General features: G+C 40.0%; 1 protein-coding gene across 5 annotated transcripts in view; it reads left to right on the top strand.

Moving 5' to 3' along the window:
- The window catches only part of LOC139130650 (ETS-related transcription factor Elf-2-like), a 72,818-nt gene extending 48,205 nt beyond the window's left edge, over window positions 1-24,613 (top strand). For 3 of the 5 annotated variants that reach the window (XM_070696394.1, XM_070696395.1, XM_070696392.1), the window contains 7 exons: window positions 2,936-3,088; window positions 14,149-14,244; window positions 16,483-16,545; window positions 18,268-18,435; window positions 21,471-21,545; window positions 22,271-22,463; window positions 23,356-24,613. In XM_070696394.1, the coding sequence (XP_070552495.1) occupies window positions 2,936-3,088; window positions 14,149-14,244; window positions 16,483-16,545; window positions 18,268-18,435; window positions 21,471-21,545; window positions 22,271-22,463; window positions 23,356-23,458 (851 nt within the window). In that variant the 3' untranslated portion in view covers window positions 23,459-24,613. The remainder of the gene's footprint in view (window positions 1-2,935; window positions 3,089-14,148; window positions 14,245-16,482; window positions 16,546-18,267; window positions 18,436-21,470; window positions 21,546-22,270; window positions 22,464-23,355) is intronic. The other 2 variants (XM_070696396.1, XM_070696393.1) reach the window with 1 other exon arrangement.
- Window positions 24,614-24,840: the final 227 nt, after the last annotated feature.

The raw sequence follows: 24,840 nt of genomic DNA, 5'->3' as shown, positions 1-24,840 counted from the left end.
CTTTGCACGATCAAAACAAACGTGATCGCGGGAATAGGAGTCGTGGTCTATGCAGATGTGTCGAAATCTTGCGATGGAGACCAAAATACGCAATGCTGTCGACCAGGGCCACAATATTTTTATTCTTGGCCAGGCAGGGACCGGCAAAACGCGCCTCATTAAATTTAGCGGTTGCGGGGTCACGGGTTCATGTGGAATGCAAATGAACCCGCACTGCACTATGGGAAAGAATGTAGTTATCCAAATGGCTGCCGTACGTAACAGCCTGAGGATGTACGTAAACCAGGAATTCAGGGCCAAAAGAGATACTAAATAACGATTAACACGTCTCAGGGTTGGACATTAAACGTCAAAGGTATTTATCTGTCGGAGGAAGGTAGTTTTTTGACTGCATGTGTTGATATACATGGATTTTTATTGTCACTTTCATTCCGGAGGGCAAAACCGTGTCACACCTTCCAATCTCTCTCTATGCATGTACACCGGCAACTCCGGACACCTGTGGGTTCAACAGTGAAATAACCAAGATCTTTTCTTTGTGGTGGCAGTGCAAAACGCGTAGTCTTATGGCATATTGTAACAAAAATCCTTATGCCATTGTACAGTGAAAAAGAAAGCTGAAGCCCGCAGATGTTGAACCAGGAAGTAATAGTGTCCCCTGTCCAAGTCGGTAGCACCCAATAGAGTGTTGTACTCTATTTAGTATTCACGCGAGCGAATTGTGATGAAGACTGTTACTAAATGCTGGTTTTCGCTTCAAAATCTATTTCTATATGGCATTAAGGAGAAGAGTGCTTGGCTTTTAAAATATAAAATTCAAATAGATTGAAACTAGGTTGTGAATATTGCACAGCAAAACAACTCAAAAGAGCATACTGGTGACGCAAAAGCGCAATATTTACTCCGTCTTGCACACGCGTGTCGTACATTGTTGCACTGAACGGTCACCGTAAAAAAGAATTGAAGTTGCCCGGGCAGTAATAAAATGGTCATGACAGTGTAAACTTGAAAGCCGACTCTGCACGTGACAATTGCCTAACACTGCATTTACAAAATTTAATACTGGTGAGGGGGATTTAAAAATTCTGGGGGTATGGGGGGGACTTGAAGGTTTTGCTCTACGTATGTATGGGGATCTGAAAATATTTTGGGCCCTTATTTTTTTACTTTTTCAGATTCCATCATAACTTTGGTAGGTAATTCAATGAAATATGAACATTTTTTGTCATCCAACAGTTTTCGTGTCACCGTTGTAATAATTAAAACAAAATCTGGAACCATGTTATCACATTTCTTGACCTCTATTTTGAAAAAATCTAAAATAGTATGAGTGCAGATGAACTTTCATAAGAAGAACAACAAGGAGACCTTGTAAAGGGACAGAAACTGCATCTGTTGTTTTCAGCGTTTCTTTGCAATGTATCAAATACAGTTTCTTGCTGTCTCCCTACAACATGTTTCTTACTGTCTCCCGACAGCATGCTGAAACACACACTATTCCATTTGTCAACAAAGCCTTTGTATATTTATGTAAAACAAGTTGTTCATAATTGAATAAGAGCAGAGACAAAGTTATTTGTCAGTGACACAAATGCACAGTACGTGTGCACAGGCTGTGTTGGCAGGCTGAATACTGGACACTGCAATATACTGTTTGGGAGTAGTAGAAGAACACAGTTTATAAACTGAACAAAAATCTTGTTAAAATTATCAAAATTTATATAGCTTCTACCCTATTACTGCCCATGGGCAGTGTCACTGACAATTCATACCTGTAGTGACAGTGACAGAGATAGATGTGACTCTTATGTACTTGTACACAAGATCAGACCAGGCAGCAACACATGGAAAACCAGGAGACTTGACAGTAATCGATGAACAATGGCCAAAAGGGACAATAGGGAGCTATGTGAGAGGTCAGAAATCAATAGTCTGCACCCCCATCTTGTGCTTGCACATTTTGATCTGCACTCTTGATCTGTGCTGTCAATCTGCACTCCCATATTGCTCTTGATTTCTCCAAAACCACATGTGCGGTGAATATAGCGCAAGAATGTTTGACATCGGTTATGATTTTAGCATTTCAGTCCCATGATTTAATGATGTGACATCGGATGGTCATGTTGTACCTACCGGAAGATAGGGCCATTTGACCTCTCAAAATCACAAGTGACTGTGTACCAAACAGAGAACTCTGGCATCAATCAGGGTTTTCATTAGGATATCTCTCAGGGGGAGAATTTGAAAGTACAGGGGGAGAACGCGAGATGTCCCCCTCTTGCATTGACAATTTTGAAACGTTTATGTGTGCAATGATGCAATCTGATACAATCTGAGAGGTATTTCAATTTGTTTTAACAAGATAAAACTATTTGAAAATGAAATAGGACACCCCAGGGGGAGATTGCAGGGGAGGGGTGAAAATTTTGAGCATTTTACCTGTGTATTTGTGGTAGATATATGCTCAACTGCTCAGGTGCTCTTCCGCATTCGAAAAGTGAGTGCAGCAAAGAGCAGCGCGTTTGCTGCTTTTTCTACAGGTGGCACCATGGCAGCGGTTAGAGAGGCCATAGAACTTAGAAGTGTCACAGTACACACAAACGCGGCCTCGAAGTTCGCCCCGATGGAACCCAGGGTTACTAGTGGAGAAGCCACAGACAAAACGACTCGGCCCAGTCCCCAATCTCAAAAAGATTGTTTAAATAACCGAGCTAAGTTTAATCATTCTTGGCCATTAAAGGGACAAAGTTGGCCATTTTTTGATAAATTTCGTTTGATACGAGATACTATATATATTGTTTGACATGTTGAAAGATACAGAATGAATGGGTGACCATGCACTTATTCAACCCCGATTTTAGACGCGATATATGAAATCATCGCGAAAATGAATTAATTGTGTTCTTTGTTCTTGTGTTCTTCTCTTTCCCATCAGCATCAGCTTGTGATGGTAAAGATGTCAGATATGAACCCAATAAGAGGACAGATAACAATAATGAGAAGGGGAATACATTTCTGGCAGCACAAGCCTTGCTTGACATCTCACCAACAACTAATGGTGAAGAAAAACCATTTCCACTCAATCAAGGTTTGTATGAACACTGCTTACAAGGACTTGTTTGCTTGTTTTTATGTGTGATAATGTTGTTCTGAACTCACTATATACAATGTTCAGCTATTTAGTGTTGTGAAGAGAGTCAGTCCAACTACAACCATTGACGTTACAAGTGGAGTTTGGAAATATGCTATTTATAGTCAGTCATTCCTGTGAGACTGCCCATACACATATGCATGCTGACGTCAAAACTCTCATGCCAGTATGGTGTTTATGAATGTCTAAGTATTTTATCCTTGTTGTACCACTTTGTCGAGATAAAAATTGGTTTCACCTATGGTGAGTTAGGCAAGGGGATATTTTGCCACTTCTGTTTCCAAGAATTTGCATTTACAGAGGTGACCAATGAGCAGCGCTAATAGAGTCCATGCCAAAGGAAGAAAATGTTGTTGCGTTTTCATTTCATTGGCACAATCAAACATTGTCAAATATGTGATTTTAATTTCCCATTCTTATGGTTGTAAGTCCCTATGGTCAGTCAATGACTGGTTAGAGTTGAATTTCAGCAAAATGTAAGTATTTGCTAAGATTTGTTGGTGCAAACAGCAATTACAACACCATGTCATAATCAATATATTAAAAGAAAAAGTATTACCACAAATACTAGATTACTGCCATGCCTGCAGGATTACCCCAATCATTAGTAGCAATGGGGATTAACCCTTAAAACGCCATGCCTCTGTTCTGCCATCTATACTCGATGCCATCTACACTCTGTATGACCTTTGACACATACGCTGGCATATCACTTAATTGTTATGCAAATAACTGCCAGTGTGAGTGTTGATGGCATTGTAAAGTGCCATCTATGCTCTTTTGCCATCTATACTCCACTTTTATTTACAGAAAAAAAGATCGTTTTCCCAATGTTAAAGAAATTGCAACTGGAGATACAATGTTTGATTTCATTGCAGGATAGATAAAATATTTAATTTCATTGCAGAACCCACTGCACTGTGCACACCTAATCTCACCAGTCTTCTGGATCGGATCTCTATGTACGAACTTCACAGGGTGTACAGTGCATGAGTAGTGGTCCGGGTCCCGTAGCTATAACCCTTTTCCTGCCAAGTCGGTGAAAATCCGCTTGAAATTCGGTGTAGCTAGAATCTGAGCAGCCACGGCCGTTATCCTGCCAAGGCGGTGGAAATCGGGCTACTTTTTGGTACCCCCTTTCCTGCCTAGTCGACGGAACTACGTGTAGCAAACCCTTGCTCGCGCTAGGGGTCGTTCGAGGACAGGTTTTGGGCGAGGAACGGCGTTTGCTCTCGAAATGGGTTCACAGAGAGTCCAACGACAGGGAAAGGTGCGGAAGCTACCCAGCCAGTCCCCCACCCCGGTGGGGGACTGGTTTTTTTTGGGGGGACGAGTAGCGTACTTGGCAGGTTAGCACGTTGACGTATTCTAGCGGAGTTTGGGGTAACTTGGCTCTGAGGCACTACATAGATTGCGGCCGAAATTGACCGTCTCGGCAACGCTAATCTGTAAGGCAACCGCCTAAGACCGCCTCAGCTGGCGGTGCAATTTTTTGCCAATGGTGCGAGACGAAAATCACGGACTTGGTCCTGATTGACGGGAAGTGCGGACGGATTTGACGGACTCGGCTTTCTCGAAGGCAACCGCCTAAGACCGCCTCAGCTGGCGGTGCAATTTTTTGCCAATGGTGCGAGACGAAAATCACGGACTGGTCCTGATTGACGGGAAGTGCGGACGGATTTGACGGACTCGGCTTGATTAGTCCCTGACATGGAACTGATCCGAACGGACTTGAGCGACATTTGTGAAGGGTAACCACCGCTTTTAACCGACTTGTTACCTTCTCGAAAAGACTACCCACTCAGATGTCGGACGTTGTCGGCTGCACTTGGCTCTAGACGTTCAAGCCGTGCAACGAAACACACCGCCTCAGCCTTGCCATTCAGGAACATGGCCTCAAAATTTGATACCATTGTTCACCGACTTGGCGGCTGCGGTTAGGTGCGTGAACCGTTGTTCACCGACTTGTTACGCCTATGTTGTCCCTGTGAAGTTCGGCTAACGGCCGAGTCTAACGGGAGTTGGCAGACCTGTGTTTGGTTTATACCGTAGTATGACCGACTCAGGTAGAGGTACCTGTCGGTATATTCCGAGTTTTACGCACTCGGGCGTCAATGACGGGTCGTCATCACCGCTGATGACGTAGACGTGCTGGCAACGTTATTTGAAGGAGCCATGTTTACCCAACGGACGAGGCCGAGACAGCCGTTGACAATTTTGGCATCCTTCATCTTTGACCGCCTTAGTTGGGTAAGCCGCTCGGCAGGCGACGGTTATGACCTAAACAAGCCGCTGAAGCACTGTTCGTTGCCGTACAAGAACGAGACGGCCAGTCCATTACTGCTTAATGGGCAATCTGTCGGGTTGGCTTGTCACCGACTTGGATGACAATACGCCCTGCGCAGGCGTACTTAGAAGGGACATGAGGTTAAAGATACGGGTTTCCCACCCGTACTAAACATGGGCTTGGGCCAACGTCCTTGGGTGGCAGGTGCGCATGCCACGTACCCAGCTGGACGGAATGTCAAGTTGAGATGCTAATGACATTGACTATGTTATGCTAAGTGCTCGAGGGATTTGCATCGCAAATGAGTATTATTAGCATATCAAATGGTGCGGACAGGCAATTTACATGACGGGTAGGAATGTCAGCGCCGGTTGGTGGACTGATTGCCGTAGGTCCATTATAATAACAGGTGGATGCATATATTAACACCCCTGCGTCCAATCATGTCCAGGGCTTTGTTCCCTGTGGCTTTAAAAGGGAGGGACCTGCTAGTCTGTCGACACTGTTCCAGACATGAGCTTGACGGACCGCAAAAGTTTTCTGAAGGCGAGCAGACAACTGAAGCTCAAAGATGCAGAGTCTCCGGGCGGTAGTGGTAGCGATCGTTGTGATGTCCCTAGTAAACGTTCTAAGAAGTCGGGCAAGAAACGCTCCCGTAAGGCGAAGCCATCTCCGGCTGAAAAACCCAGTGGTAAGCGTAAACGTAAGAGCGATCGTTCTGCCGATGAGGATGATGACGGGTCACCGGTTGCCAGTGGTTCTCACCCGGCTGCTCCGGGAGAGACTACTTCACCTGCAGAGACTACATCTGCTCTTGTGGGAGATACTTCACCTGCACAGACTACGTCTGCTGCTGCTAGTGAGACAGTGAGTAATGAGACGGCTGATGCCATTGGTTCTCCCCCGGCTGCTCCGGGAGAGACACCACCTGTTGCTACTATGAGCCCTCATCCTGCGTCAGGAGAGGTTCCTGTGCCCAGTGCGAAAGAGCTTGAGTCCTCGTCATCAGCAGAGGCTGCCGAGCCCGCTCCTGCCATAGTTTCGTGTGCTGCGATGTCCCCGCCGAAAAAGATAGTGCGGAGGGTTCGTTATCAGGATAGCCCACCTGATTTTGAGCCAGATATGATCCTTGATGCCGCTACGGGCGAGTTCAGGCCCAGACGCCCAGACGACGGTGATATCACCGCTGAGTCCGACTCGGAGGTTGACGAGGATGCGGCAGAGGACGATGACTTTTATGACAGGCAGTATGTAGGTGAGGCAAGCTCTGACGACGATGATGACGTTGCTGCTGTGTTGGCGGAGGACGACACACCTCCTGTCTGGCGTATGTCGGAGACTACCGATGCTAATATATTTGAGGAGACCGATTTTGACCATGAGAGAGGACCGACTTTCACCTTGCCCAGCCACGCCCGTGAGCTCGATTACTTTTTTAAGTTTATTCCAGCTACACTGATCAGATTGGCCAAGGACGAGACTAATAAATACGCCAAATTCCACCAGCGACATATCGCTAGGAAAATAGATAAATACTGGCGTAACGCTGACTACCGAGAGGTGCAGGCGTTCATTGGCGTCTTAGTCTGTATGGGTATCGACCGTAAATCATCAGTGGAGGATTATTGGTCTAGCGATCCCTTTCTGAGAAACCAGGGTATTTCTACTGTGATTACCCGCAGTCGCTTTCAGCAGCTTATGCGATACTTTCATCTGGCAGACCCAGAGAACGATCCACGTCGTGATCCTGATGAGGCACGCCGCCGACGTCGGTGTCAGGAGGATCCCCTGTATAAAATCAATCCATGGATGGAGCCCATAGTTGACCGGTGCGTAAATAATTATAAGATGGGTAGAGAGATCTCCATCGACGAGGGCATGGTGCGATTTAAGGGCCGTTCTAAATTTAAGCAGAGATTACCGCATAAGCCCGATCGAGACGGTTTCAAGATATGGCAGCTGTGCGACTCCACCACTGCATACATAGCTAACTTTGCACCGTACCTAGGTGTGAAATATCGGGATCGGACTGATGGGAGACGGCAGGAGCGAGGTGTGGTGAAAAAGAATTACGATGGAGCTGGTCCAGCCATTCTGTGGATATAATCACAGCCTATTCTGTGATAGCCTGTTTAGCACGGTCGTTACTGCTAGAGAGCTGATGGAGACCGGGATCTACATGGTCGGGAGTTTTAACCGCCGTAATCGTCGCACCATGCCCCCTCAATTAATTCCGCCGGGTAAGAGGAAGCGCCTTCCTCTGTCTGTTGGGGATATGAAAGCCACGACCAGAACGGACTCTCGTCTTAACATCACTGCTTATCAGGATAGTAACGCTCAGGTGCTGATCTTGAATACGGTCTATCCACCCTTGGAGTGCGTGCCAGTGGGGGAGGGAGACGAGCGGCGACAAGTGCCTCTGTCGCTGTATAATTATCGCCGGTACATGGGAGGCGTCGACCGAGCCAACCAGAAGCGCAAGTACTTTCACACTGGGCGCAAGAACCACAGATGGTGGACATATCTGGCATGTTACCTGATTGATGTTGCCCTGGTAAATGCATATATATGCTTCAAGCATGTACACCCTGATAGTAAGCTGACCCATAAGATGTTTCATCTGCGTGTCGGGAAACAACTCATTGGCGGTTATTGTGGGCGATCGCAGCCCAGTGTGAGAGAGGTCGAGGCCACTGTTTCTCTTGCCTCGTACATCAATCCACAAAATCAGCCGATGCACGTTGTCAGCCGTTTGGAGGGGCGGCAGAAATGCTGTAAAGTATGTAGCAGAGAGGGTAAGACCACTGCGAGCGGACGACTGTCTGAGACGTCCAAAGGATGTAGTCTGTGCGGGGTTCATCTTCACGAGGGCGAGTGTTTTGCGGCTTTTCATCATCGCATGATGCTACGAGGTAAGAGGAGCATTGGCGTGCAGACCTCTACTCACACAGCCCCGACGACACCCATCAGCAAGAGAACCCGACGTAAATAACGGACAGGGGACAGCTTCGCCTAACAGTGGCTTGACTGTATTCTTAACACGGACCATGATCACATTTTGAGCACGGTTGTGCCGTTTGTTTGTGCTTTACGATCCCGCTGATTGTAAATTGAAACACGGATTATTTTGTACAATCCCCCGATTGTAATCTTTGTAACACGGACCATGCACTCGGACGTCGAGACAGACTCTGAGATTTATTATTCGGCATAATGTAAATTATTCCCGAATAAAATACTATCTATGGATCGCATATTTTCGTTTTGTTTTGTTTAGACGGATTATTTTGTACAATTCCCCCTATTATAATTTTTGAAACACGGATCTGCCACCCCGATTGTAATTTTTGAAACACGGACCATGCACTTGGACGTCGAGACAGACTCCGAGATTTATTGTTCGGCATAATGTAAATTATTCCCGAATAAAATACTATCTATGGATCGCATATTTTCGTTTGTTTTGTTTTACCCCCACTTTCGTTTTTGGCAGATCCGTAAGGACGCTATAGTAATGGATGAACGTGCGTTGTATCACGTGGGAGGGGCACAGCCCAACGGAGGCTGTGCTCGTGCGACGTAGACGTTGTACCAACCATCTGTCGTTGGGGTTAGTGCATAGAGCAGTTGCACTGTCCAGAGCTAAGGTGGTACAAAACTGCACCTTAGTAACAACTGCACCACTAACGTGTTAGGAAACGGTAACACTAACGAGCTAAGTGTTCACTGAACTGGCCAAACTACGCACACGCCTTCCTTCAATGGCGGAACTATGTCGTTGACACTACGTCAAAGCAGACTGCAATGTGCGACTCTTCCAAGTCGTTCAAAGTACGTGGCCAAGTGACACAACCCAGGGGAAACAGGACAGGTTTGAGCGTGCTGCCGCACCCATAGCACTAACCCCTGGGTCTTCTACTAACCCACGAGAGAGGTGACGTTTCCCCGGTGTGGCCGTGCGTGCCGGCGAACGAGCTTTACTTCCGCGAAAGTAAGCTAGAAAAGGGCATAAAAGTGCACGTCCCCCGGGGCAAACAACGCCCGTGACCTCGTCATTTTCTGGACACAACCTCATCAGCGGTTGCCCCTCTATACGGGCATGCAAAAATTTTTGAAGTCTAACACGTATATGGTCGGTAATCGTACCCCGAAAATGCGGTATTTTCCCGCCAAATGCCTGGCAGGAAAGCGTGCAGGAGAGCCTATCTTCTGTAGACACGAAAAGGGGGCCGGTTTTGACCGACTTGGCAGGATAACGGACAGGGGCGCTCGGCAGGAAAAGGGATAAGCTTACTGGCGATTGATTGATCGGTGATATTTTTGTGTGAAATCACATTGTGAAGTTTGGTAGTCTTTTTGTGTTGTCATGTTTTCATTGTTTTTTTTGTTTTTTGTTTTATCTCCATAATGAACTAATACAGATTAGAATTTCAGATTCATTTCTAACATTTTTTCTTGCAAAATGCCTGAGGTGAAAGGCATTGTTTCTAGTCGTCTGTAATCTTGATTATAGAAAGCAATTGCCATCTGTACTCCAAGCATCCATTTACCAAAGTCGCTGACTGACAGACTTTGTCAATGATTCCGTTAACTCACGGCAGTGACCGTCTTTATTCTCTGTCCCTGGTATATTAAAAATATGTCAATGCAGCTTTTACAATGAAGCTCCGTATCAGAAATTCAGTTAGGAACCTATCATATATGGTAGCAATTGAGTATAGATGACAAAGTATAGGCAGCAAAAGAGTATAGATAGCAATGGAGTATAAATGGCATGTACACATGCCACTATACTCCTGCCATCTATACTCCATCCATTGCAATTTATACTCCCTGCAACCATTTCTGGCCATACACTATACTAGCCCTCGATTTGTTGAGTCATTGTCAAACTTACTGTCCAAAATGAATTGAATCCTTGTGAAAGATAATGAACAAAAAATAATGTACTAGCCCCAAGAAGTCTCTTCTCAGTTTGTTTTTTTTTCATTTATTATAAAAAAAAACACCCTCATTGAAGTTTTCATTGTTCTGAATCAAAACAGTATGTGAATTTAAAAAATTTGCCTGAGATCAAATGAATTCAGTTTAGAATCCATTGTGTACCTTTCAAAAACCTCCCTCTTGTCATGGTAATAAATATAAATAGTAATGGAGTATAGATAGCAATTAAGTATACATGTAGACAGTAATGGAGTATAGATGGCAACACACTTGCCATCTATACTCTACCATCTATACTCCATCCATTGCCATCTTTACTCCCTGCAACCATTTCTACTGGCCATAGACTATACTAGCCCTCGATTTGTTGAGTCATAGTCAAACTTATTGTCTAAAATAAATTGAATCCTCATGAAATATAATGAACAAAGAAATCTGTTTTTTAACTTATTATAAAAATAAACCTCAGTGAAGTTTTCATTGTTCTGAATCAAAACAGTGAATGATGAAAATCAGTCAGCCTTAGATCAAATGAATTCAGTTCAGAATTCATTGTGTACCTTTCAAAACTTCTTTCTCGTCAAGATTAAAATGTATAAATATCAATGGCGTATAGATCGATAGCAATTGAATTTAATGTTGAGTGAAACTATATGCATCTCTGGTTGGTTAGCCAAAATCTTCCTGCCATTTTCAAGGTTCTGTTTGCGCAAGTCAGCCCGTTGATCGCAAATTGAACTTGTAAAAGATGTTTCCTCGTGATTTCCTTGAGCCGTGTCCAGGGCAGAGTATAGATTGAATGCGACATTTTATTTGCATAACAATTAAGTGAGATTCCAGTGTATGTGTCAAAGATCAAACGGAGTGTAGATGGCAACGAGTATAGATGGCAGAACACCGGTATACAATGTCTATCCGTACACGCCCAACTCATGCTCAGAGACCTACACCAACCCAGGATATGTTGTGACACAGTTTCGAAGGCTGTGAACAAAATTTTGTTATATTTGTTATCAATTTGTAGGAAAATTTGATTCAGAAAACAAAGCTGAGGTGTATTTATTCATTGCGGACCAATTTTTACAACTTTTCCATGTAAAACACACAAGAACTGTTCAGAAATTTGGACCCAGGATAATTCCAGATGTCGTAATCACCCCCACAATGGAAGGCATTTCACTATCTGTAACTAACTTAAGTGCTATTTACATTCAAATGATAGCACTCATAGCATTAATTAAAAAAATACCCAAGGTTGTAAATACATTTCCTGCCATCTGGCCTTATGTAATACCAAGGGGTGGAACATTTGATATTCAGGAAGGGGTAGGGTCTAGAAGATTGATAAGGTAGCATTACTTTTTTACCAGATCCCTTGTACATTTTTTCCCCTACTCCCACCTTTTTATCACAACTGGAAGTTGTGATATAGAGGTGGTTTCAACCGGTGTTTGATGTCGTCCATTTCCGTAAACGACAAAAAGTCAAAAACTGCTGAACAGACTGCGTTGATATTTGGTACCGATACATAGACTGGTTCCAAGGTTCCAATTCGGAAAAATGGAGCCAAACGGAGCGGAGGTTATATAGTTTTGGGAAATTTCTAACCCCCTTTTTAACTAATTGATTTTAGGGGTCTTTCATATATGTAGTTTTGGAATGTACACCAATCCTGCATTGTGGACTGTTTTATGAGTTGTGGAACAGAAATGAGGTTTTGATGAATGTTAGAAATATGCAGGATGGCTGATTCAAAGTATAAGAGATTTCTATGGTCTTTTGGGTATCAAAAGCAATAAAAAAAAACATATTTCATAGTTTAGATTCTCACTTTTGAGATGACCCTAATCATTTGTTATGTAACATCCTTGAGTCAATATACAGACTTTGACATTCCTGAGATTAAGTATCCATGACCTCACATGTTACAGTCTTTCACTACCATGGTATGGCCCAAACCCATTGTTATCAATGGTGAGTGTGGACCTGTCTACAGGAAATTGGGTGAACAGGTTATACAATGCCATGACAAGTTGCAAGGTAGCACCAGCATAGAGTCCTACGCATGTCCATGTGTTCTCACAGGAAATTACAGGGAAAAAATTATTTGAGATGTTTCTCTCCTTTAAATAGAAGTATATAACAATTTAAACCTGTCATGGATGGATTGCTCTCAAATGATCTGAAACACAGTTATTGCCCATTAGCAACAAATCTATAGCAAGATTTATGTAAAGTTCATGAACTTACACAAGGTATTAGACAAAAGATGACCATGACTTTGCTACTTTTCAACATTTATTTCATTCAGATTTCCTCAGCTTAGTGTATAATTTTGTAATCTTAATTACTGTCAACTTAATAGCTTACTAACTTATTCTAACCTCATTATTCTTACACTACTGTTATACCTTATAACCACAAAATTTCAAGAGATGCATATATGATTGTCACTTAACAAACAATTTACAAATATGTCTTCTTCTGTTTTCTCCATATACATATACATGTCCCTTTTCTCATAAAAATGGGCTTAAAATCGCAATGTGAAAAATAGTCTTTCAGCTGTATGTTGCTCATTGACTTCGTGGTCTGTCTAATTAGTCTCCACGGACACCGTCCGGGGGGACTTATAGGTTTGGTCATGTCCGTGTGTGCGTGCCTGCGTCCGTGTGTGCATCCGTCCGTCTGTTCACGCAGATATCTCAGACATGCCCAGGTCAATTTCTTTCAAACTTTGCACAAGGATAGTACCCTACCCCATACAGATGCACGTCGATTTGGCCATGTTAGAGGACTTTTTAGTTTACACCACCATAGACTACCATGTATAATCAGCTGTCTATAGAATCCCATGTATAAGGGCAAGTAAAATAAAAATTTAGTTTGTCATCATATTCATATTGCAAAAAGGATTCAGTGACACAGTTTTTAGTCCCCATGGATGAAGTCCAGGGCCTTATAGATTGGGTCATGTCCCTCCGTTCACGCAGATATATAAAATATTTGACAAAATCTCCCGTGACCTCGGTGACCTTTGACCTCAAATATACATATTTGTCCATAACTCAGTAACCACAAGTGCTACACCCTTCATATATGGTATGATGGGACACCTTATGACGCCACTATTGTACCTCATTAATTATGTGCATATCTAATTTTGAGCGAGCCAATAGAGCTAGGTCTGATTTTTGGTATATAGGGATGACTTAGCAATTCAATTTTTTTTGACAAAATGCACATGACCTCAGTGACATTTGACCTGAAATATACATATTTGTCCATAACTCAGTAACCACAAGTGCTACACCCTTCATATATGGTATGATGGGACACCGCATGACGCCACATATTGTACCTCATTAATTATGAGTAGTTTCACAATGTGCCAGTTGTGATCAAGTGCCATTGGCGCTATTTTCTTTTTATCAATCCTTCTCTGGCTATTTTTTGTTGTTGACGTTTGCTTATGTATTTAGGATCTGCTTGTCTCATTGCTATAGAAGTTGATATGCATGTTCCTAAAGATGACGTCCAGTACCTAAGTTGGAGACCTCAAATCCTCAAAGACCCTCAAATCACAACAAAACTCCTATAGTTTGACTTTTGCTAAAAAGATACAACAGATTACCCCCTAATAGAATTCTAGGTTCTGTTAAGAATGCTGATTTGTATGACACTTAATGAACTCGATATAAAATACAAATTAATTTTTAGTAAGTGGAAGTCCAGTGTAAGTAACACTATTTTCTGTCATTTCCAGGGTCACCTGCATCAAGTCCTGCTGACAGTGGAATATCAACAGAGGAACATACAACAGTAATAATTCAAGGTCCAATTGATGATGCCAAAATACAAGGTATGTTTCAATGCATTTTTAGCTCTTTTTTGGGATATGTGTAAATACCAAAAAGGCTCATATGGTGAGTCTGTGGCATCTGTATGTTAGTATATGTGGATGTTAAAGTTAATTTTACCGATCATTTTGTCTAAACACAAACTGGGCAAAGCAGGCTGAAAACGTCACATGAGACTACACAAAATGTGTTAATAATAAATCATGCAAATAAACAAATTTGTATAGCGCTGCAAATCAAAATGTTCGTGGTAACACTCTCACTCAGGTGATAAAAAGGTAGATGCGCAATGTCATGACAAGTGTTTATTTCCATCTTTGTTTCTGACATCAAAATCCATCAATTGCACGTGGAAAATCAAAATTGCCAGCAGCTGGCCCCTCGATCGTTATCATCATCAGATCATCGATAACGTCTTCATCTAGCCGACTACGTTTTGACGTCTTTATTCAATTTTTGCTGCTGAATTTGCGCTCGCATGGAACCAATGACACCGGAATGATGGGGGGCTATGGCAGCAAGTTCAGATATTGCTGGAAATATTTTGCGATACTCGTTAAACAACATAATGCAGACATTGATGAAGTCAGAGCCCATTTAGCATGAGTTTGAATTGTGGATATTTGGCACACACTTGCATTTATGTATCACTGGGTCAGTGCGTTCACCATTGTCTACTTCTCTGACCTGTCCGTAGTGATCAATTTTCACCTCAAGTGATGCCTCTCCAAAGTCAGCAAGTTCATTTCCATCTCACAATGTGAAATAAGTCTTTTAGCTATATGTTGTACATCAACTCCATGGTCTGTCTAATTCACAGTGAATGGGGTTGTTGATAAATGCCAATAATACCAGGCAGTCATTATGTCCCAGTGCCATTGGCAGAATTTTTTTAATTCGATTCAGAAGGGTAACTCGTCAATTAAAATGAACAGGAGTTGACTCAAATGATAATTAAAATGCCAATTTTTTCAAAATTGTTTGTTTAAAAAAGTACATATGAATGTACGTACCGCCTATGAATCTGAAATCAATCAGCAAAAAACTGACCTCAATTTACCCACAGCTACAGCCGCCTTATCTATATTAAACAGGTATCATCTTACAGCTTATCTCATTGGCTGTCATCTAAGCATGGTTTAAAAACTCTTAGCGGATTGGCTTCCCCTCCGCTTTTCCCGTTTTATATCAGGCACCCCGCAACCAGACAGTGCCGTGCTGTACAATCGTATAGCACCGCAAGCCATTGGGCAATTTTTCACCGGGAGTGAGACTTCAAAACGACACGTACGCCCTATTTTTAGCGCGAATTCAGTGTAGATTTGCTTTCTTCAAAGAAATATTGTAAATTGAAAGCACAATAATGACCAGAGTTGCTATAAAACGTCTTTGAAAATTGACATTTTTTTACAGTGTGCATAAATTTGTATGGAAGCCATATTGGTTTCTGAACTCCCTATTTATGGCAAATAATAAACACTAAGGAGTTACACAGGATGTCGGTGCTCCCGGGCCCCATGTTGTATAACTTTTGAAGTTCACTGTTTATACTCAGATTATAGGCTGTCAGAGAATTTTGTGAATTTTGAATTGAAGAGGTAAGTACGGTAGAAGACATTCATATGGTGTTGGAGAAGTGCTTACAATGTGTTGTACATGTAACTCCTTTTTTCAGGTAAAAGATTGGTAATGTGTTGAGGCAGTTAGAGTTAGGATTAGCCTGCTGCTGCCATAAAATGTTTCTTTTAACGTTAAAATAGTACTGTAATGTGGCTTGCCCATTACCAAATTGTTAACATATGAGCTCCCAAATAAGTAGTTGCATATCATGTCACATGACTGTGTTTGAAAAAATATAAATTTGCACGCTTGTTGGCTGCATCAATTATTTCGGGGGCCTGTGATGTCGGCCTCTTGAATAGATTTTAGATTTTGTGTGTAGGTTTCCGGTGTTCTTTTCCTATTCTTTTCATGTCTTAATGCCATTTACAGGATTGTGTTGTGGATGATTTTTCTTGCCTCTGATAACATTTTCATTCGTTGGTTGTAATAAACGGCATTTCAACAAGACCTACCCTTTATTCACTTCTAAACTTCATCAAGCCATCTGCTAAGAATAACAACATACCAAATCAACAGGCTCATTTATTATGTCAGTCACACATTGGTGCTATTTTTTTGGCTAATTCATATATCCTACCTATGAATTATCTTCTATCATTTTCTTTTATATCTTGCAGCAGCACTGACAAATGTTCCCTTTGTACCACCCTGTGCAACACCTCAAGTTGCAATGAGACCTGGTATGTTTACCTGTTTGCCTTCATTTTTGAAATGGGAGTGCATTAATCGGCTTCCAATGGGGCTTAATGCATTATCACCAGTTTTGTGTATATTTAGCTACTAAGCTATTGGGATGGGTATCCGTCCGCCGTCAGTCTGTATGTATGTATGTATGTATGTCCGTTTGTGATTCGTCCGTCCACTCAAATATCTTGAGAACCGTAGTACTTACTGATTTGATATTTGTTGTGTAGATGAAAAATATGATTATGAGAAACTATATTTTTTAATTTTTAGCGACAAAGTTATGTAACTGAGGAAGCTTATAGAGTTGGGAGAGGCAGAAGTGACGTCACTTCCGTCAACAGCTTTCGTAAAACTATTTTGTCACACCACGTGATCACACTGTGCCACGTATATTTACTGCCACCACGAAATTACCTCGAGAAGGAAACACGAGAGTGTTGTGTACATGAAATAATAATAAAATGACAGTTAGAGCGTACGTGTGCTGTGTATTGGCCTACATGGAAATGCGATAGACAATAATGCATTCACATTAGAACTTCTATGCTCGATCAATTTTGAAGTGTTTTTGTCGTCAGTGTAGTGGACCTGTAAAAACTATCGATCTTGCGTTTGTGGTGAGGAAGTCCTCTTGGGGACAGATACCGTGCACCATGCAGGTTGAACCGGGAGGTCAAAGCAAATACGATAGACAATGCTCGATCAATTTTGAAGCTTTTTGTCCTGTCAGTGTAAAAAACTACTGATCGTACGTTTGTGATGAGAATACCTTCTCGGTGATATAGTTACCGTGCACCATGGAGGTAGAACCGGGAAGTCGATGCCCCACCGGCCTGCCGACTGCGTACATACCGTTAAGCTGTTTGCAAGAAAACGCGATAGACAATCAACTAGACCCTCCACAGAATGGTGCATTTACGTTAGAACATCCATGCCATATCAATTTTGAAGTTTTTTGTCCCTTCAGTGTAAATTACGACATTGCTTGACATGTGAAAACTATTGATCTCGCGCGTTTTTAAGGACCGTGGTTTGTGGTTAGAATACCGTCTTGAGGATATAGATACCGTGCACAGCACCATGCAGGTCGTCGAAGCTCCAGCTGCCGGCCAACTGCTGTGTAGGTTATGCTGCTACAATCGTAAAATCGTGGATAAATTGTTTCCAAATTTTGGATGATATTGTTGAACGATGTCAAAGTGGGACCATGGGTGGGCGTGTAATGCTTTTTGCCTTCGTGTACGGAAAGGGCAGTGATATACGCTGGTGTCGACGCTCATAAGCTTATAATGTCACTTATTACTTCTGAATTACCTTTGTGTTCAATATAATTTTAATAGAACAATTTACATCCTGCTGTTGTTCTTCGTGCAACCCACTATTTACCTTACTTTGGGTGGTACATTTACATTACGTTGTGAGTTAAACAAATTACATCATCTATGGGATGCAGCTATTGTTTTTCTGAAAAATTGACACAAATGACAATAAATATTTGATATATAACTTTGCAGAATATTATTTAACTACGTATTTGTCATTCCATAAGGTATAAAACCTTTACTGCCCTGATAGTTGTGGACCTTAATCATACAGTGTTCAGGCCCCCTCTTGCTTGGACCCTTCCCCCATCCAAGCTCGGTCCGCTAAACCATATCAGGGTCATAAAGATTAAAGTAAAGTCATGTAAAATTATGATAATGTATTCATTGCAGATGTCATTCAGCTTCCAAAACTTCTTGTTGATAATGGAACGGTGGAACATATTGTTCATCTAGAAAGTTCAACAGAAGAAGTACCTGTAACAAGCAGTACAAGTACTCAAAGCTCAACAGATATTTTAACACCTTTCACAAAATCAAAAAAAGTTCCTGGTAAACGAGGTGAGTATTGCTTTATTCCACATTTTGAAATGACAAATGTATATGTCAAATGAAACTACAACTTGTACATGTTTTTCATGTGGATCGCATCAAGATATATCAGCTGTGAAAGTTTTTAAGGGGTGACGTGAAAGATAATTACTTATTTGCATATTTAATGAAATTTGCTAATTAGGGGTATATATCTGAATTTACTCAATCAAAATTGATGAAACTTGGTATCTATATTGAAGATACTATGATTTAACATTATTGAAAGTCATTTAGCATTTTTAGCTACTATAGACTATAGTCTATAGAAGCTATTGGGATGGGTATCCGTCCGGCGTCAGTCTGTATGTATGTATGTATGTATGTCCGTCCGTTTGTCCACTCAAATATCTTGAGAACCGCAGTACTTACTGATTTGATATTTGTTGTGTAGATGAAAAATATGATTTTGAGAAACTGTTTTTTTCAATTTTTTGATATTGTTGAAAATAGGCAAATTAATGCCAAAAAAGGCATTTTTGGTAAAAAATCTTCTTCTTCATAACCGCTGGTCAGACAGCTTTGTTATTTGGTATACAGGTCCTTAGGGATAACCCAATTTAGATTTGTTCAAATTGTGATGAAATATGCAAATGTGTATTTTTAAGGAATTTTTTGTCATTTTTGGTCAAAATTTGACTTACATTGTATGTAATTCTTGTACTGTATAAACCCTATCAATTCACCAGAAAAAAATAATTAATATGATTTTAAATAATTGAATTAATTAGGAAATCATCATAGCCAAAATAATTTTACTGTAGAATTATCAGAAAGCTAAACTTTTTTGACAGTTCATAGTGAAATGCTTACCATCTTGGAGGATTAAAACATGTAAAGGCAACTTTCCTGAATCCCAACTTTGACATATTCTGAACCGTCATTTATTGTGCCCTGTATGTTATCTAAAAGAAATTGCTCATAATAGTTTGTCATGATAGGGTGGTCAAATAAATAGAGACAGAGAAAGTTCTAATTTCCATTTATGGTTGACTTGGTAAGGATAAAACAAAATTACTTTTTGAGGAAAAAAATAGAGTGGTCAATTAAGAGAGTGGTCAAAGTGATAGGGTTTTTATGGTAAAGCTGGGCTGTAAGATTCCTCATGTGCTATTTATAGCAATTATGCAATCTGTGTAAACAGTGCAATGAAAGCGTTACATGATTCCTTATAATGCTTTCGATGACCTTGAACTTCTTAAGTTTCAAACATTTGTCTCTTCAGTGTGCTTTCTCTGAGTACGTAGTCTCAACTTATTCAACAGAACTTACTTACAATGTTGATTTGAAAGTTAAAATGTGCTTGGTTAATAGGATGAAAATACTGATAAAAGATAACCAGTTTAAGATTCTTTATATCCACCTTCTTCATCAATACATGTGTCACAAAAGGTTATTCTCTACATAACACAGCAGAGCTCTGTCAACTGTTGAGTCGCTTGTTTTTTCAAAACTGCTGGTCAGACAGCTTTAATATTTGGTTTACAAGTCCCTAGGATGACATTAGTGAGATAATTTCATACAGTCAGGAAATACTTAATTTTATTTCCATGTCTATAGTAGCTTCAGGGACTTTGGCCCTATGTTTACTGCATCCAAATCGTCATTTGCATATTTAATGACCTTTCGAAATTAAGGATATATATTTGAATTTACATAACCAAAATTGATGAAACTTGCTATGTACATTAAAGATACTATGATAGAACATTATTAAATGTCATTAAGCATTTTTACTTCAGCCAATTCCTAATTTGCATATTTTATGAACTTTCCTAATTAGGGGTATTTATCTGAATTGACGAGACCAAAGTTGACGAAACTGGCTATGTACATTAAAGATACTATGAAAGAACATTATTGAAAGTCATTAAGCATTTTACTTCAGCCAATTCCTAATTTGCATATTTAATGAACTTTCATAATCAGGGATATTTATCTGTATTGACTAGACCAAAGTTGACGAAACTGGCTGTGTACATTAAAGATACTATGAAAGAACATTATTGAAAGTCATTAAGCATTTGAACTTTAGCCAATTCCTTATTTGCATATTTAATGAACTTTCATAATCAGGGATATTTATCTGTATTGACTAGACCAAAGTTGACGAAACTGGCTATGTACATTAAAGATACTATGATACAATGTTATTGAAAGTCATTAAGCATTTTTACTTCATGCAGCTCCTAATTTGCATATTTAATGAATTTTTGAAATAAGGGATATATATTTGAATTTACATGACCAAAATTGATGAAACTTGCTATGTACATTAAAGATACCATTATGAATAGGCTAACATTATTGAAAGGCATTAAGCATTTTTGCTTCAGCCAATTCCTAATTTGTGTATTTAATGAGCTTTCCTAATTAGGGATACATACTTGGATTTATTTGATCAAAGTTGGCATAACATGCTATGTACATTGATGTTTATACCAGGTTATACCAATATTTGAAGTCATTTCGAATTTAAGTTTTCATGTCAGCTAATTTATAGTTTGCATATCTAATGAGCTTTCAAAGTTTGGAATATATAATTTGAAGGACTTGACAAGAGGCAATTACACTTGCTATATAAAGAGGTGATACAGTGACAAAGAAATTAATTATTTCTATTTCAGCTAATTGCGTATTTGAATACTTAATGACCTATAGAGTTAATCTGTGGTGAATATTGTTCATTATGTTGATCATAATACTTTCAATGAAGTTGCAAACATGTGGCCAAGGTTCAAATTTACACATAACTGCAATATATAATGAAACACGTGAGCATTTACAGTTCATATCCGGTGCTGTCTGGCGAGCGGCAGTGGAAACACTGTAGCAGTGTGTAAAACAAACCAGATCTGTTCATAAAATGGTAGTGTTTTCTTTTGTAAATTTCTTCTGTATAGATCTGCTATATATTATGTTCACAATTCCTAAATATTATAACATACCATTATTTATGGTTTGTTCATATATCTGTTATGTCACTGTACTATGTTCTGTTACAGGCCGAAAACCAAAAACAAGGCCAGAGTCTCCGGTTGACCCACCACTAGTCAGGATAGGAAGGAGAAACAAAGAGAGTATGTTACTTCGTTTTATAATTATCAGTATTTCCCTTAATGCAAAATCCTGTGTATTTTACGCCAAATAGTTCTTAAATGCCTTGGGTAAAAAAAATCACAACTGCGTAAACTAATATGCATTGGGAAATGTACAGCATCACGGCTTGGAAAGTGCCGATGCCATGGCAGGTACAGGTGAGCTCAGTGATGTTTATATTGAAGCCCCCTTGCTATTGTTTTTTAGTCAATAGAGCATGCGCATAAAGTCGGCCATTTTTTCGTGAATTTTGTTTAATACGAGATACTATTTATACTGTTTGACATGTTGAAAGATACTGAATGAATGGGTGACCATGCATATATTTGACCCTGATTTTTAACAAATTAAATGAAACCATCACAAAAATGAATTAATGGTCATGGCCATTAGTTCATTTTGGTGATGGTTTCGTGTATCTTGTCTAAAACCGGGGTCGAATACACGCATGGTTACCCATTTATTCAGTATTCATGAAAAACGGCTGACTTTGTCCCTTTAACTTTCATCAATCACCATTGTACCTTGAGTACAATGTTTGCCTTGATCGTATGGATGCCATACAACCTTTGAACGCAGTTCCGATGACTGTATCCCTTTAAAATCTACCTGGCATTCTTGTGTATGAGTATAAGCCTGTCTACTGATTCAAAGGATTTTTGAAAATGTTTTACTAAAACTTATTTATCTTTAATTACTTTTACAGGTCACACAACTTATTTGTGGGAATTCCTGTTAGAACTTCTCCAAAATAAAGAAACTTGCCCAAGGTATATTAAATGGACACAAAGAGAAAAGGGTATATTTAAACTGGTTGATTCAAAAGCTGTGTCTCGCCTGTGGGGAAAACACAAAAACAAACCGGACATGAACTATGAAACCATGGGAAGGGCACTGAGGTGAGATGTACCATATTTCTTTCTTCTTTTGATGCAAGAGATTTAAGAATCCACAGCTTCTGATGCAGGAAGTGTAGAGCAATTGCAGCAAAACCATTAACAGTATACTTGTCATGAACTCATTATGTGCACATCAACCAACAGGCTCCTTATCAGGGCTTCGCTTTGTGTTTGGAACTGATCACAAAGATGTCTGATACAATAGAAGTTATACACCAGTATATGGTAAATTTGCCACATGTTGCACAAGACCACTAATTAATTTCCCATAGGCCACCACAGTAGCGTTGAGCTCGATTTTCCTATTTTAAAACATTCAGCGGCATGAATCCTCTTAACAGGTGTTAGGTCAATGTCAGCTTGACTACTGATTAATTTTTCGTGTGGGCAAGTCCACGGAAATTTTGAGATAGCGATGAAAGTAGCGCCCTCAGTGGTGTTTTTGACAAATTCAGGCTTATTGTTATTTCTGTTAGCCCTAGAACTCCTCATATTACCAACAAATGCTTCAGCCATTATTCACAACAGTCTGCATTTTGATTCAGGCAGAAAAAATATCTTTACAAAAATTCTTGACGTTAAAGTTCAAACTAAACAAGCATCCATGCAGATATCAAAACTTCAAGGTCTGCACTATTTTTCTTCCGAACTATCTTCGTGGGTAACGAACCCGGAAGTAAATTAGTGGTCTTGTGCCATGTGTCATGGACACTATTTTCCCGTTTCTCATTGCTATCAATTATTTGTGTTTTCAAGATGTCATTATTAACATAAACTGTAAATCATTTAATAAAAGAGAAGGAGATCATTTCCAGGGGAGTTTTTCGTAAAACATCACTGTGGAAGTATAATTAAGACCTTTTTCTTGTTGTGTATGTGCTTTTCTTCACAGATACTACTACCAGAGAGGAATCCTTTCCAAAGTCGATGGACAGAGACTTGTGTACAGATTCTGTGAAATCCCCAAAAATATTGTTGACATTGATTGCACCTAAACCATTCAAATACCTGTCATAGACTTCATGCAGTACTGGAAATAATTTAATTCTGGTTTCCTCCGTATACCACTAAAGTAGCTGTGCATGATACCGAGGTGTACACAACACTTGCAAGCACTCACAACTGTGGATGGATGCTGTTGCTACAGTCATTTTAACATGCATTCTGTTGGTGTGTTCAATGTGTACCGTTTAGCCACATTGGCAAACCAGTGTAAAATACTGTTTATTCTATTTTTAGGGGCATTCAAAGTGAAGTAAGAAATGTAAATGAGATCATGTGACAAATATGTAAATTCTTTTGTTTGAGAGTTGCTGCATCCTTGCATTCGATTTTCAGTGCATACCTATTTTATATTAAAGAAGTGCGCGTGTTAGTGCGTACTTGTGTACATATCTCTTGGGTGAAACAATCATTATGAATTTTTTAACCATTTGATAGATCAAAGGGACATATTATTTTATCTCCAATTAACTTGATGTATGTAAGAGTGCGTGCTCCTGTTACCTTTTGATACATTATGCCTGTGTTTGTGATATTTGACCAATCTCATTGAGAGTAAGCAGAAGGATAACTTATGGAATGATTTGTTTTTGATCCAATGCAATAAAGTCTGATAATTTTTACAAACGTAACTAAATGCCTACTTACATCACAAACTGAGTTGAATGGTATAGTGCTTTTGTTTATTTTATTTTAGAAGTCTCCACAGCAATGGCTCCTACATTTTAACCCCTGATTGAAAGATCCTCACAGTTGATGGTTTATAGAAAATGATGTCCAACGTGTTGTTTCATTAGTTCCCACTGGAGGTAACCAATAAATTTTGCAACTGTCACTCCATTTACAAGGATCAGTTGCCATGACATCATCTCAGAAAGATTTGTATTCTATTTAAGTGATGAGATTGCCAGCTGACAAAATGATGCAGTCATACTTTATGCTTGTCACTCCATTTGCAGGGATATTAAGATAACATCATAGCAAATGAAACTGATTGCTTTTTCCTGTGTGCTGGTAATTGCCAAGTGTTTTTGCTCCTTTAATGTAAATTCAGTTCATTTATACTTATATATGCAGATACATTATGAACAGCTGTTTACACCTGAAGATGTTAAACCAATACAACCAACATGCTGTAAAATGTATAACTCTAGAACTTTGTTTCATTTATCTCAGTATGCGTGGACACATATTTAAATGTTATCTTTAATGCCACATACAGTGTATGTTTACTCAGAACATATATTTAGATGTGACATACGTTTTGGATAGAGGATATATCATCCTTTCACTGTGAACAGTTTACCATTAATACAATTGTGAACTGTAAGCTGCCATGCGTATCACCTTGATACCCCTTCATGCAGGACCAATG

The sequence above is a fragment of the Ptychodera flava genome, chromosome 4, assembly GCF_041260155.1.
Source record: "Ptychodera flava strain L36383 chromosome 4, AS_Pfla_20210202, whole genome shotgun sequence".
Lineage (NCBI taxonomy): Eukaryota > Metazoa > Hemichordata > Enteropneusta > Ptychoderidae > Ptychodera > Ptychodera flava.
The sequence above is the reverse complement of the archived record's forward strand: the minus strand, read 5'-3'. Positions and strand labels throughout refer to the sequence as shown.